The 15,590-nt window shown below is 44.6% G+C and overlaps 1 protein-coding gene across 9 annotated transcripts in view; it reads left to right on the top strand.

Moving 5' to 3' along the window:
* The first annotated feature begins 12,338 nt into the window (after positions 1 to 12,338).
* The window catches only part of MTMR1 (myotubularin related protein 1), a 56,036-nt gene continuing 52,784 nt past the window's right edge, over positions 12,339 to 15,590 (top strand). For all 9 annotated transcript variants that reach the window (XM_075260661.1, XM_075260657.1, XM_075260656.1 and 6 more), the window contains exon 1: positions 12,339 to 12,623. In XM_075260661.1, coding sequence (XP_075116762.1) covers positions 12,487 to 12,623 — 137 coding nt within the window. In that variant the 5' untranslated portion in view covers positions 12,339 to 12,486. The remainder of the gene's footprint in view (positions 12,624 to 15,590) is intronic.

Genomic DNA, 15,590 nt, shown 5'->3' with positions numbered 1-15,590 from the left:
AGAAGACATCTAATGGTAGGAGAAGAATAACATTTCTTAAGGATCCCTTTAAGGCCCCATTCAGACATTGGAAAATGAAGAGGAATTTTAAGCTATCACCCGCCTCAGATTCCTCTTGATCTTCTGCCCCCCTGCAAAATACTGATGCAGAACATGGGTATCCATTGCAGATGGCGCCTAGATGAATGGGCCTAACCAGTGGGGAGTGTCAAATTGTAGACTCTGCGGCTGAACCTACGACTAGATCAATTAGGACTCTTATTTTTACAGCGTCCTCTTCTGATCTCTACCTTCCATTGAAAACCATGTAAGGCAAAATCAGGGCAGGTTCTGCCACAAATTCAGTAGTAGATTCTGCTGTGTGAATGGGGCCAAAGTTCCTTATGAGCAGATAATTGTACTGTAATAACAAAGTTGTATAGTGTTATGTTAAGCTGGTCACTGTCTGGATATTGCTGGTCTACATTTAGCCTTACTTGCCTTGTGCCTTCCAATAATGACCTGTTCCTCTCCACTGACACCTCCATTTAATATGTAAAAAATCTAGTACATGGACATATGTATAGATGATGATCAATAATAATTTGACGCCTCCAGTGTAAGCAAATGTCAGAGAATTTATCATTTTGTACATATTGGCTATATACTGTTCTAGTAGCGTCTCCTAGGCTGAACTTGTAGTATTAGTGAGAATTTGTAAAGCGTTATTGCATCCCTCTCCCTGAGCGTTATGTACGTGTACACACCTGTATAAAGCTTCGAGCAAGTGACATAACTGACTATTAGAATGACTGGCTACAGGATCTTTAACACTAGAAGTCCCAGAGAGGGGTCATTTAACATTTCTACCATTGCTTCAAATGGGAGCTTGAAATGTCTGGGACTTCTAGTGTTAAGGCAAGAAACCTAACCTTTCAGTACATTGGGGGTGTACTGGAGAAGTAACACTATTTCTGACCATTACATGACTTATATTTTTAGCAGTTTTTCCCTCTGCCTCTTAATTTTTAGTGAATGGGTAAAGACCAGCTGTTATGGTGTCTCCCGTACACTATCCCCAGAAAACAGAGGAAAATCTGCTTACTTGCCACTCTCAGAAGCATCCGCAGGATCGTATAAGATGAAATAGAGAAGTACTGGCCTGTTTAGACGTGCATAAAGTATTTGGGGTGAGAGAGAAACTTCCTATTTACCTATACTCTCTGTCTGAGGCTGTTTCTCTTCCCCGCTCCATAGACTTCTATGTAAACCATCATTTGACACCTCTGTGAGCATCTGTCTCCTCTTGCTAGAGTAAAAGGGATTAAAGGAGCTAAAGTTAGACCACCACATATCTGATATTATTGACCATTAGCCGTTTTCAGCAGCTGATACACAGAGAATGGAGCAGAAAGCAGACAGCTGTATTTTGACTGTTCTGCTACCACGCAGACATCAGCTTAGCTCTTATTCATATAAATGGGAACTAATTTTCAGTAACTGGTTTGGCTACTAAACTTAGAACAGAACATTTTGCTCAATATTTCAGGGCTGTGGATTCAGAGTTGGGGGGCATATTACTGTAGAATTGGGAGTTACCAACTCTAGCGTCGAAATAAAGTGATTAAAGGGAATTTCCAGGTGAAAATATTCATAAGTTATCCTAAGGATAGATTTGTCACGAATATCAAATCAGTAGGGGGGGGGGGGTCTTCCATCTGCCACCCCATCAACCAGCTGTTCTTAGCAGCGGATACACAGAGAATAGAGCAGGAAGCAGATGGCGCTGTTCTCTGTGTAGTGGTTGAATGAGTCGCTGCAACTTAGCTCCTATGTAAGTATATAGCAGTTGATCTGTAGTACCCGGTCTGGCCACTAGACTATCTGCTTCCAGCTCCACTCTGTGCATCAACTGCTGAGAACAGCTGATCGGTGTTGTTGGACCCCCATTCCTCCCAATTCTTAGAAGAAGTCATTCATTTTTTAGATAGAGAAAAATCCTTTCAAGCAAAGACTTTACAGTGATTGCCAGTTTGGCTCTTTTCCTTCTTCCTCTCCCCCTGCTAGATGAGGGGAGAAAGAAGCATTTTTCTCTATATTGCAAAGTTTTGTATATTTTCTGCACTATTGATTGAAAGTATGTGACCATGTTATGTATGTGGCTATATAACATTGCTATAAACCTTTGTATGTACATACCTTCACCAGTTTAGACATTTGTAAAACCTTTAACTGAATTGTTAACCAATAGAATTGTTGTTTCTGAAACCGCTAAAGATCTAAGTTTTCTGTTCTGACTATACGTGTATACTTATGTACTGCATTGTGTTTAATGCATAGGAAACCAATGGTGATGTTTATCATAGGAAAGGCATTGGTATGGAAGTATAATGTGCAGTGTATGCGTCAGTAAAAGAGTTTCTAAACCCAATGGAAATCTGTTTTAATTACTTCCCAGGGTCACCTTTTTCTGTTCATAGTGATTCCTTTAAAGAGGACCTTTCATGGTCCGGGGCACAGGCAGTTCTATATACTGCTGGAAAGCTGACATGGGGGTCTTAGCCCAACACTGTTACCTTATAGGGAAGGGAACGTACGGCTCTCCAGCAGTTGCAAAACTACAACCCCCAGCATGCACACTTGCTCTGCTGTTCTTGGAACTCCCATGGAAGTGAATGGAGCATGCTGGGAGTTGTAGTTTCACAGCAGCTGGAGAGCCGAAGGTTCCCTACCCCTGTTATAGAGGATCTGTCACTGCTCTCGATGTGTTCGTTTTAGCATGTACTTGTATCCCCATGACCTGACCATTCTTGAGTATCTTTCCCACAAGTCTTTTTGGGTTGTTACTCTGTTATTCCTCCTGAATAAATTGACAACTGGGTGTTACCATTCTCTTTGCAAAGACTAGGTAAATAAAATCCCAATGGGTAGCATGCAGTTATCAATTTATTTGTAAACTCCTAGGAGTAGTAAGGGTAAGTTCACACAGAGATTTTTGGTCAGGATTTTGAGGCCGTATCCTCCTCAAAATCCTGACCAAAAAGACGACTCCTATTGAAATCAATGGGAGCCGCTCAGGAGTTTCTTCCGGCTCCTGGAAAAAAGAAGCGAGATGTTCATTCTTCAGGCCGAGTCGCGTCGCGATTCGGCCTGAAGACATTCCCATTCATTGGGCTTAATCTGGAGCGGAGTGCGCGGCTGGATGTTGGTGCAGTGCACCGGCTTTCAGTCGCGGCTACCCAGTTTTTGGACCTGAACCTGAGGCGGCCTCTGCCTCAGATTCCGATCCAAAAACCTCCGTGTGAAGTTACCCTTAGGGTATGTTTCCACATAGGAATTTTGATGCAGATTTGGCTTCAAAAGCGCCAACAGACTCTGCCCTCAGTCTGTCTCCCAGTGTGTCAGTCCGCCAACTAGCCACATTCATCTGGGGCTACTCGGCAAGGGAAAATGGGCAGAAATGGAAGATGTATTTGAAACTGGCTTTCATTTCCACCATGAGAGAGATGCAGAGGTCTAAGGAAAGTTACTCCAGAATAATTTCATGAAGAATAGGAGTATTTATAATACGCAGTCTTAAAGGCCTGTGCACACAAGCATATTTCAGTTCACACAGCTGCTGAGTGGAATCCAGTCTGTGGGTTTATACTGTACCTCCGGATTACACACAGATTCCATAAGGATTTTTATTTTAAGAGACCTAGCTAGTTTCACACAATCGTCAGCTTATCCGTTGGAGGATCAGAACAACAGATCGACTGATCACTACAACAGTGGTCTCTTACAGAGCCCATGACTCATGTCAACCTTAATGTGATTAGTTGGGTGTCTGTTATTTTATACCTCAACTACCAGAGGAAAAAGACTGACTTAGGTTAAAGGGGCTCTATCATCGGGAAAAGTCATTTTTATCTAATCAAATGCTTGCATAGGCTTTAGAAAGTCTATTCCACACTTACCTTTAGTATGTAGATTGCCTCAGTGGTTTCTGAATAAGTCCGTTTTTATTCATATGCTAATGAGCTTCCAGCCAGCACAGGAAGTTCCCAGCAGCACTCGTCTCTGCTATTATCTCCTATGTGTATGAGGCAAACAGGAAGCTGAGTCATCATCAGCAGCAGCCTGTGCAGTATATACCCATAGGAAACAATAGCAAAGGAGGTGCACGATGCATCCAGTCTAATTAGCATATGAATAAAAACAGACTTATTCAGAAACCACTGAGGCAATCTACATACTATAGGTAGGTGTGGAATAGACTTTCTAAAGCCTATGCAAGGATGTGATTAGATAAAAATGATTTTTCCCAGTGATAGAGCCCCTTTAAGGTCCCATGTTGCGGACACGCAGCGCTTTTTTTGCTGCGGATTTTGGAGGCAATGCCAGGAGTGGATTGATCAGAAGGGAGAAGTATAAGAACTTCCTATATATCTCCCATTCCTTTTGTAGCCATTCATGGCTTTGGCTCTAAAAACCGCAGCAAAATCTGCAACAAAAAAAAGCTGCGTTTCCACAACGTGGGGCCTCAGACTTGCAGGCTCTTAGGTGTATTCTCTAGCGGAGAATGCCTCTGTAGCATATTGCTAAACACCTGGGGTGGCACCTGAGTGTGGATGAGGCCTAATGCTGACCGTACACACTATATAGGTTTTAGACAAACACGTGCAACAATCTATCCAGACCACCCCATACACTTGTCCCCTAAGCTCAACCGGGCATACATGTATTCTCCAAGGAGTGTGAGCCACTGCTATACAACCCTGGTGGTAGCTTTTATCATCTAAGGGGGGGGGGGGGGGGGGAATTGTCCTGTTGACCTCTATCCCTACCACCTCTCCAAGTCCCTATCACTAGATGCTTCCATAAACATACTCAGGAATGTTACGTCTTTCTTTTCCTGATGTTTTTGGCTATATTTCGCCCAAGTCCCGTCTTTCTGTACCAGTCACCGTTACAAACCGCAGTATTTAAAGGGAAGTTTTCTCCTGTATCAGACTGTTAATTACTGTAAAGGATTTTAGATAAAATATACCTTACTATATAATATGGGTTCTTAAACATTCATGTGAAATAAAGTAAAAACGCATTAAAACATTTTTGTGTATACAGTATATTCGTAACGGAAAAAATCAGTAAAGAATTGGAGTTGCCGCATGTAGCTGACCTTCTGCGCATTGTGTTCATATAGGACTTTGTGTTTCTTATATCATCAGATGTTGTGGTGCGGTCTACTAATGTAAGCCTATGCTGTTTGGAATATTTATTATGTTCTCAGGTTGCTGTGCCTTTAAGAACCGTTCTGAATAAGTCCGCTTTAAGAACAGAGTGGGGCCACCTCATTTTTGGGCTAAACCAGTAGTGTAAAGCGTAAAAGCAGGAACTCCACTAAGGGCGCGTAGAGGTTTTTCCTTAAACATAACCATGTTTAAATTTGGAGACAATTAAAAAAAAAAAAAAAATTCAACAAATTTTTTGCAAATTTAAATAATTTACAAATATATATATATAATTTTCTTTAATCATAGTATTGTTGCCTTGATCGGTTGTCAATGGATATGACCAGGAATGCGGAAACTGTCTACACTACGCAAAACCAGTTTTGCGCGGTGTGGTTCATGCAATATCGTAGTCTGTTTTTTTCTCTTCTAACTTGAAGGTGCTATCAGATACCCAAAATTAGTGACTTATCCTTACGCTAGGTCATTTTTTGATATTGGAGGGTGGGGGGTTGGACACCTATCTCTGTACACTATTCGGTTGGCGTTGCGCTGTCTGCTTTTATCTCCATGCGCTGTAGACTGTTGAAGCGAAGATGATTTCTATCTGAATAGTGGTAATCTATTCCGCAGGACACATGATACGTTATATGTACAGACAAGATTAACCATTAGTAATTAATAATCAACTAAAACAAGAGCGCGAGCCCTGCCCACAAGAGCTTACCATCAATGAGCTCCCATTTCTGTAAATGGGAGCAGTCTGTTCCACCTCTGTATACTGTGCAGAAAACAGTGGATTGGTGGAGGCCGGAAACCCAAGATCCTTACCAATCACAAATGAATGACCTGTTCTAAGGATAGATCATTAATTTTGGGTCTTGGATACACCTTTAATGTCATAGGCTGGCTGGAAGTGATAGATTGAAGGGAACATGTCAGTCAGATCAGACTAGAGTTTATATATTGGCATGGAGTCTGAGTCTGCATAGGACTGCATGGAAAGAAATGACAATTTGGTTTAGTCCATACATGCTATGGCCACGGCATGGTTATGTAAGGTGTTGGTAAGTAGGGGGTTCTCCTGCAGACTCCTTCTGGACAGGAGGCAAGTGCTAATGTGAACTGGCCCTTACTCATCCTGCAGAACCAGCATTGATTGGCCGAAGGCTATACACTATATAGCATTCAGCAAATCAACGCTAGTTCTGCAGCAGGCTCGTCCTTGCTAGTCAGGAGAGCTGGCAGCTTGCATTTATGCAGGAGCTTACTTTTTCTCATAGGAATGCATTGACCAGCGTTGATTGGCCATTGTACAGCATTCGGCCAATCAACGCTGGTTCTGCCGGAGGCTCGTCTGTGAGGAGGCGGAGTCTAAGATCGGACCACAGCAATCTCCATTGTGGTCCGATCTTAGACTCCGCCTCCTCACAGACAATGCCTCATGTAGCCATCAGCAATCTGTTGGGAGGTGGCGGTGGGATGCAGGGTCAGAGTTCAGATGTCGGGTCACTGTTGGCTAATGGAGCATGTTTATTGTGTTTGAGCAATGTCTGATACACTTGTGAAAAGTATAGTGTACGGTGGAGTATTCATACTTACTACACAGCCTGATATTTTCTTAGTTCATGTATTACCTGTACAGAATATTTCCAACTTGTAACTAAAAATAAAAAAAATCCATTTTTTTCTGTAATTGCATTATCATACAATTTAGCTAGTTTTTTTTATGTATGGCTTCATTTGATTTCTTTAAACTGAAATAAATATGTATATAGTAAGCTCAGTATATGTGTGTGGTGTAATTGTTTGTTACCCGTATCCTATGACAGGCACAGAGGGAGTCCTCTACTTGGGCCCCCCTCCGTTTAATCAGGTATTGCAATGAATCCCTCATTCGGAGGACTATGACCATGTTTTATATGATACATTAATGCAGTTGGGTGTTGTGATCTATTTGGGTGCAGTAGACTTACAATGAGTGCACCTGGTATGTTGTTCCCCCCCCCTCCCCCTCTCTACTGCTATTAGTTTTAGCTGATATGATGGGATTTGTGCCACCCAGTTCACATAAAGTAGACAATTCTGCGCAGATTTTTGGCTACATTAGAAAAAAAAACAAACCCTGTTTTCGCAACGAACGCCTTTTTCTTTTTTCACACTGAAACATGAAGGATTGGCCTGCTGAAGGACAACAGTGGCAGTTCTTGTGAACATCTGAGTGACCTTGGATGGGGGAAGTCAGGAAGGGATTAAGACGTAGAACACTTACTATTAAACCCTTAAGGCATACAGTTGTGGCCTTTTTTCTTGACAAAGTTGAGGGCTTGTATTTTGCATGATAAGTTATATTTCTCAATGACGCCTTTTTGGGATACTTATATAGTATGGAATAAATTTTATTAACTCTTTTTGAGATGGATGGAAAATAAAAACAACCAATTTTTAATGTTTGCTATGAGACCCCAGAGTATAATAACAGCAGTTCCAGTTCAGACACACATACTCCTACTTTAAAGGGATCCTATCACTCAGACATGATTTTTTTTCTAAGTAGCACGTCGGAATAGCCTTAAGAAAGGCTATTCACCTCCTACCTTTAGTCGTCTTCTCTGCGCCGCCGTTTGCCTACAATCCCGGTATGCTAATGAGTTCTCTCGCAGCACTGGGGGAGAGCTCCAGCGCTCAGACAGCACTGGGGCGTCCCCAATGCTGCGAGAGAACTCTCTCCAGCGCCGCCTCCTCTTCTTCAGCAGTGTCACCTTCAGCCTCTTCTTCCAGCGGTAACTTCTAAGGCCTCGGGCCTTGGACAGAGCAGACTGCGCATGCCCACAGGCCACGAGAAAATGACCGCTTGCACAGTATTGGAAGCGGCCATTTTCTTGTGGCCTGTGGGCATGCGCAGTCTGCTCTGCCCGAGGCCTTAGAAGTTACAAGCCACCGCCGGAAGAAGAGGCTGAAGGTGACGCTGCTGAAGAAGAGGCAGCGCTGAAGAGAGTTCTCTCGCAGCATTGGGGACGCCCCCAGAGAGCTCATTAGAATACCAACAAGAACCGGGATTGTAGGCGAACGGCGGCGCGGAGAAGACGACGAAAGGTAGGAGACGTATAGCCTTTCTTAAGGCTATTCCGACATGGTACTTAGAAATAATCATGTCTGAGTGATAGGATCCCTTTAAAAAAAGGCTTGGTTTGAAAAGGGGCAGGACCTAAATAATTGCTATTAATCATAATGGAAGCCTGATTGTGCACAAATGATCAAACTCACCTTTTCCCGGTGGGCTGGTGCCTCCCTGCGCGGTCCGCTCCTGCCAGTCCATTGTTTTCCCAGCAAAAGTCTCCGTGGCATGTGACCACTGAGGCCAGTCAGCAGACTTAGCAAAGGACACGTGATGATGTCACTTTCTGATGCCACTGATTCCACAGAAGGGACCTTGGATGTTACAGCTTCACTTCAAGAAGATGCCGGAGCAGCAGGACCAGACTGCACTGGAAGGACACCAGAGAACCGGTGACAGGTGAGTATGACTTTTTTTCACCTCCCCGGCTTATGTTAAAATATATTTTTTTGCCCGGATAGCCTCTTTAAGGGAGCCCTCACACGATGTTACGCTTCGCTCATTCTGAACGTAAAATTCGTTCAGAATAAGTGCGTAACAAGCTGCTCCCATTGATTTGAATGGGTGCCGGCATACGCGCGCTACTCAGTGAAATCAATGGGAGCTGCTTGTTAAAGGGATCCTACCACTAAAACACATTTTTTTCTAGTTAACACGTCGGAATAGCCTTTAAAAAGGCTATTCGTCTCCTACCTGTGGAAGTGCTTTCCGCCGCGCCGTTCGTTCAAAATACCGGTTTGTACCGGTATGCTAATTAGTTCTCTCGCAGCGATGGGGGCGTCCCCATTGCAGCTCGAAAACCGACTGCAGCGCCGCCTCTATGGTCTTCTGTATCCTCCCCTTGCTTATTCAGCATCTGTCGGACGCCTGCGCAGTACGCTCTGTTCGGCGAAAATTGCCGAACGTACTGCGCATGCGCGAAATTGCGGTGCCCGCACTATGGCTGGGACCGCAATTTTGCGCTTGCGCAGTACGTTCGGCAATCTTCGCCGAACAGAGCGTACTGCGCAGGCGTCCGACAGACGCTGAATAAGCAAGGGGAGGATAAAGAAGACCATAGAGGCGGCGCTGCGGTCGGTTTTCGAGCTGCAATGGGGACGCCCCCATCGCTGCGAGAGAACTAATTAGCATACCGGTACAAACCGGTATTTTGAACGAACGGCGCGGCGGAAAGCACTTCCACAGGTAGGAGACGAATAGCCTTTTTAAAGGCTATTCCGACGTGTTAACTAGAAAAAAATGTGTTTTAATGGTAGAATCCCTTTAAGCACTCATTCTGAACACATTTTACGTTCAGAATGAGTGGAGCGTAACATCGTGTGAATGCTCTCTAAGAGTGCACCAATACTAAAAATGTATATATGGAAAGCACAAGCCAAAAAGTGGAGAGGAATCTAAAATGAAGGACTGCTTCGAAGTTTTCTTCATTTTCCAACTTACGATCTTAGCTAGTGTTGATAGCAGATTGGAATACCTCACTCCATAGGAATGCGTGTTAGCGGCCGGTGCTTAACCCCTTGGTGTTCAGCCGCTTACATGCATTCCTATGGAAGCGGAAATATTTGAAACTATTTGTGGAATACTATTCGCTCATCTCTAATCCTAGCCTAATGGGACTAGCTCATGGGATCGCCTGATAGACACTAATATATGCAGCATATGGTGACTGTCCGCGTGTGGCAGATCACCAATCGAGACAGGACCTGATTACCAAGTGAAGATGGCGGACCCTGGAGACTTGTTGGGACCCAAGGTTGCTGTAGCAGCATGGACACTCACTGCCACCAATGATATTTATAGAACTAGCCTCCGTTGGCTGGAGAAGCATCCAGTCCGACGTGAGTTAAGGTAAGATCTAAGAATTTTGGGCTATTATTGCCCTACAGCAGCCTATTTGATTAGAAATGGACTTCTAAACCAGACCCCTTTTTATTGACGAGTAGTAATCTGCTAGTCTTCCACATAGTAGTTAAATGTTGGACGTGACACCAGTATCTCTGGTGGAACCAATCCAGACCATTTGTTGTATCTTTGGAGTATTTCACCCAGAACACTTGCTGTATTCTGTACTTGAGTCCCAGTATTTATACATCCATTTGAGATCTAACTGTTTTTTATGGTATATGACGTTCAGTTTGTGAATTAGCCACATTGTTTACACGCATTAGCTTGCACAACTGTTACTTATTGATCCTTCGATTTGGCACTGAATAGAGTTGCATTATTTATTTAATGGAACTCTTCAACTGGACAGACAGTCCTGCTTATATGTGGATGCATTGGATTTTATTATGTGTTTATTTTAAGGTTGAGGTCCCACCTTACAGAAATTTAGCTTTTTTTGTTGCAGATTTTGCTGCGGTTTTCTGAGCAAAAGCCAAGAGTAGCTACAGAAGGAATGTGAAATATATAGGTAGTTCTTATACTGCTCCTTCTGTTCCATCCACTCCTGGCCTTGGCTCAAAAGAAACACAACCAAAAAAAGAAAAGTTATGTTTCCACAACATTGGGCCTCAACCTAAAGGATCCTAGTTGGTTAAAGGACCTGCATCTTCTGAGCACTAGAACAAGGTTTATCAACTAGCCACAAAAAGTTAAAATCAACTACCCCCAAGGATGAGTCCAAAAGGCAACACAATAAGGGGATCGGCATGTCTGCGGGGTATCCAAAAGATTATACAGTCTCCAGACATTCCCGGGAGAGATTACAAGTATTACTATGAGACACAACTAACCAGACTTATGTTATGTCCGTCCATGTGACATTCACATTAGCCTGACTGACCGCACCTCATCTGAACTAAACTTACTGTGTCATACTGATGTATATTAGAGGGAGTTCTGCTCAAATCCAAGAGGGCAGAGGGACCTGATCCTTCTGCTCAAAACTAGCTATCTCTAATGGGTAAAGGCACCTGCTCCTTCAGCCCCCATAGGATTCTTAAATAGAGCAGTCTAAATCCTAGTGGGCTAAAGGACCAGATCCCTCAGCCCCCTAGATATAGCTAGATTTGAGTAGAAGGACCAGGTCCCTTAGCCCACTAGGATTTAGTCTGAAAACTATCTCTAGTTGGCAAATACAGATTGTCAGAAGTCCACAGCGGATCTGCGTTCACGTGCTTTCACAGCTCAGCTCATTTATTTGAGTGGGACTGAGCTGCGATCAAGTCATGTGACTTACGTCATAGGACCAAAACAATGAAAACAGTTTCTGCGAGCGTCACTACAGCATCAAACTGCTGATGAAAGCCCCATGGAATAGAAAGTGATCAGATAAGGCATAAAAAAAATGGACCAAGAACATCAAAATAAACCATTTTTATATTTAAATAAAAAAAATTAGATTTCTGTATATATTACAAGTCCTTTAGCCAAATAAGATTTAGCTTTCTTATATAAAACAAGATAAATGCTAGTGGGCTAAAGGACCTGGTCCCTCTGCTCACTGGGATATAGCATCCTTATATAGAGCCGGCTAGTAGCTAGTGGATAGAAGGACCTGGTCCTTTAGCCCACTAGGATTTAGAGCAGGGGTAGGGAACGTACGGCTCTCCAGCTGTTGCAAAACTACAACTCCCAGCATGCATACTTGTTCTGCTGTTCTGGGAACTCCCATGGAAGTGAATGGAGCATGCTGGGAGTTGTAGTTTCACAGCAGCTGGAGAGCCAAAGGTTCCCTAGCCCTGATTTAGACTCATCCGTGCAGCCTACACATGGCTCAGACAGATTGGATACATTGTCACCAGTTTTGTATCTTTCACCCTGTCCTGGTCTTGGCTTATACTGACGCAGAACACTGCTGTGTGGATAAGGTCTTATAAATGAGCCGCCTGGCTTATAGCCACAGTGGCCCGTGACTCGCCCTGTACCCCGGACTGTGCTAGTAATGACAGCTCGGAGCCGGCGGCCGCTGCGCGCGGTGCATTGTGGGCGCTGCCCGGTCTCTATACAGGCGCGGTGCATTGTGGGTTGTTATTAGTAGTCGCCGCCGCGGTGCATGCCGGTCCTTGCAGGTTTGACAGCGGGGACGTCAGAGTGACTCCCCCCCTCTCCCTCCATCACAGCAGGAAGCCGGCAGGAAACGAGGCCTCCAATCCGGCCCTTCCTGCGAGATAAGCGGCTCAGCTGCATCCCGAGCATCCGGGGAGGAGGTGGAGAAGGAAGGGAAGAGTCATGGATAAAGTGCCGGGGCTGGAGACTAGCACTGGAGGCGGCACCGCTGGAGCATCTGCTGCTAGGAAACCTCCCAGACCCGCCGCACCGCCGTCACTGCCCAGCTCCCGGCAGGCCAGCGTGGAGACCCTGGACAGGTACAGAGGGGGGGGAGGGGGGGGGAGCGGGCACTAAGGGGTTACTAGAGTGCTAGCTCTGCGGCCAGCTGGTGTCCTAGTGCTGCTGTGTGTCTATGTGGCACCGCACAGCTGCTTCACATGACGTCACTGACTGTACAGTGACGTCAGAAGACTGCACTAGTACAGTATATACATCCCCCTAACTGTGATGCTGTGGGCCTGGTCTCCAGCTGAATATCCCCTGTATATAGATGGGGCAGGTCTGGGTATGTGAGGGGGGTGGGGGGCTGCCAGTCACATCTTTAGCCTCCCCATTGTATAACTGCAGTCTTGCCCTGAATTCTCCTCATGAGCCCCCTTTACCTTCCTGCAGCTGTCGGCTCCACATTCTATAAAGGGTTAATGTTGGAAGTAATAACTTTGGGCAGTGTACAGACTTACTGATGTACACCCCGAAACGTGGGTGTGATCCTATAGTCAGGGTGCCAGACGTCCTCTCTTTGTGGCGACGCTCCGACCCTTATGTCACATGGCCGACCCTGCTCTAGTTCTGTTGCTTGTACGCTGAGTTGGTCAGACATGTGGCCCAGAGTCTCAGCGTCCCCAAGGAGGTAGAAGGAGAAGACTTCAGGCACTCGGAGAATGTAAGAATCACCTGGACAGGGGGCTGGGTATATACTAGTACATCTACTGATATGGTGCACTGAGTACGCTGCCCAAAGTTTCTCCCCCTTGTGCTACCCACTGAGTCAGTGTTCTGCCCATTTGCCTTGTCACGTCTGAGCTGGGACATAATCTGCATGCAGTCTGTATGGTCTTTCTGCCTTGGCGTGGATTTCCTCCAGGTGCTCCGGTTTCCTCCCACACCCCAATGATAGTGTATTTAGATTGTGAGCCCTACTATGGACAGTCAGTGATAAGTGTCTGCAAAGTGCTGCGGTATATGTTGGCGCTGTATAAGTAAGATCAATAATAAATAATTAAAAAATCCAGAACCCATTAATTTCAATGTGAGACAGACGCTTCTGCGCCCCGCCATTCCCAAGCAAGAAGTGCTGTTAGTTTTGGTGTCTGGTATACTATTTAGGCTGGTCTTACACGGCCGTAATGTAAGTCCGCAATTGCGAGTTTTCAGACACATTATATTCAATGCAGCCTCTTACACCACCGGATATTTTATCTGTGGTGTGGCCGGTCCGCAATTTATAGAACATGTCCATAATGGCTGTGAATTGCGGCACTGCCGGACTCGTACATAGAACTCTCAGCAACTTGCAGACCGTAAAATCATTACCTAAGTCTCTGTACTGTCAGGAGGGCGGGGGTTAGACAGAAGCAGGCAAAGGGTGTGATTTTGAACTCTGACATTGGTGCTCTGAATCACACCCCCTGCCTGACACCGCCATTCTGACGTTACAGAGCTTATATAGCACATCAGATACAAAAACTAACTGTGCTTGTTGCTCGGGAATGGTGGGGGATAGAGAAAAAAAATGCCAACTGACGTCACAGAGCTTACATAGCACATTGAACACCAAAACTAACTGCAATGATTGCTTGGGAGTGGCGGGGACTTGATAAAAATGTGTAACTGCATTGGAATCGGTGGTGCCTATTAGCTGCTAGGAACTGGAGATGGTGAAAGGTCCTTCTTAAAGGGATTCTTCAGTTTCAGACAAACGTATAATTAAAGGTTTTCTGATATACTTTGTGTATCATTTTCTCGCCGTTTTCTAGATCTCGGCTTGTTGTCATTCTTTGGTTACTTACAATGGATATACATCCGTCGTGTGCACAGGTACATAGCTCGTTACCAGGCTGATGTCTGATTACTGTAACGAGCCGTGCACCTCTGTGTAGGTCACATGACCATGGATTGATTTTTTTTTTATCCAGAATGAATGACAGCAAGCAGAGATCTAGAGACCTTGATGCAGAAAGTACACGGTGTTCCAAACTATTATGCAAATCATATTTTTTCATATTTACATGTATGAATTGCAGTCATTGTCATTTTCCAGCCATCCACTATTAGAATACGATGGAAAGGTTTTTGAACAGACTGCCTATGATAACCGTATATTTTAATAAAAACACAAAATACACGTTCTAAATTATTATGCACAGCAGAGTTTTCAACCTTTTTATTTTTATTTGGTCATTTGTGAAATTCTAAGCATTAGCAGGTTATTACAAAGTGAAATCAAACAGTTTTCAAGTCAAAACTTTCTTCTAGGTGATGTTACATTTGCACATCGGACCCCTTGTTCATAAGGAGCTTCTGAACTCTCTTGTCCATTGGATTTCTCAGGTTTTGGATGGTTTCGGCTTCAATTGTTTTGCATGAGGACTGAATACCCTCCAAGAGTTGTTGCTTAGATGTGACCTGCCTCCCGCCATCATAGACACTCCTTTTGATGATGCTCCAGAGGTTCTCAATGGGGTTGAGGTCAGGGGAGCATGGGGGCCACACCATAAGTTTGTCCCCTGTTATGCGCATAGCAGCCAGAGATGCAGATGTGTTTGCAGCATTATCATGTATGAAAATGATCTTGCTGCGGATTGCACGGTTCTTCTTCTTGAACCCTGGTAGGAAGTGCTGTTTGAGAAACGCCACATACATTATGGAGTTCATCTTTACCCCTTCAGGGATCCGACAATCTCTCTCCCCATGATTCCAGCCCAAAACATTACTCCACCTCCTCCTTGTTGGCGCCGTAGCCATATTTGCCTGGGGTTTCCATCAACCAGCCATCCTCCACTCCATCCATCTGGACCATCGAGCGTTGCACGGCACTCATCGGTGAACCATACAGTTTTGAAGTCAGTCTTCATGTATTGTTTGGCCCACTGGAGCCATTTCTGCTTGTGTGCAGGGGATAGAGGAGGTGGACAGGATGGCTTACGCACAGCTGCAAACCTCTGTAGGACCCTGCACCTTGTTGTTTGGGGGATGTTGGAGGCATCAGCAGCTTTAAAAACATG

This window comes from Leptodactylus fuscus, chromosome 11 (assembly GCF_031893055.1).
Source record: "Leptodactylus fuscus isolate aLepFus1 chromosome 11, aLepFus1.hap2, whole genome shotgun sequence".
Taxonomy (NCBI): domain Eukaryota; kingdom Metazoa; phylum Chordata; class Amphibia; order Anura; family Leptodactylidae; genus Leptodactylus; species Leptodactylus fuscus.
This window is presented reverse-complemented; position numbering and strand designations above follow the sequence as displayed.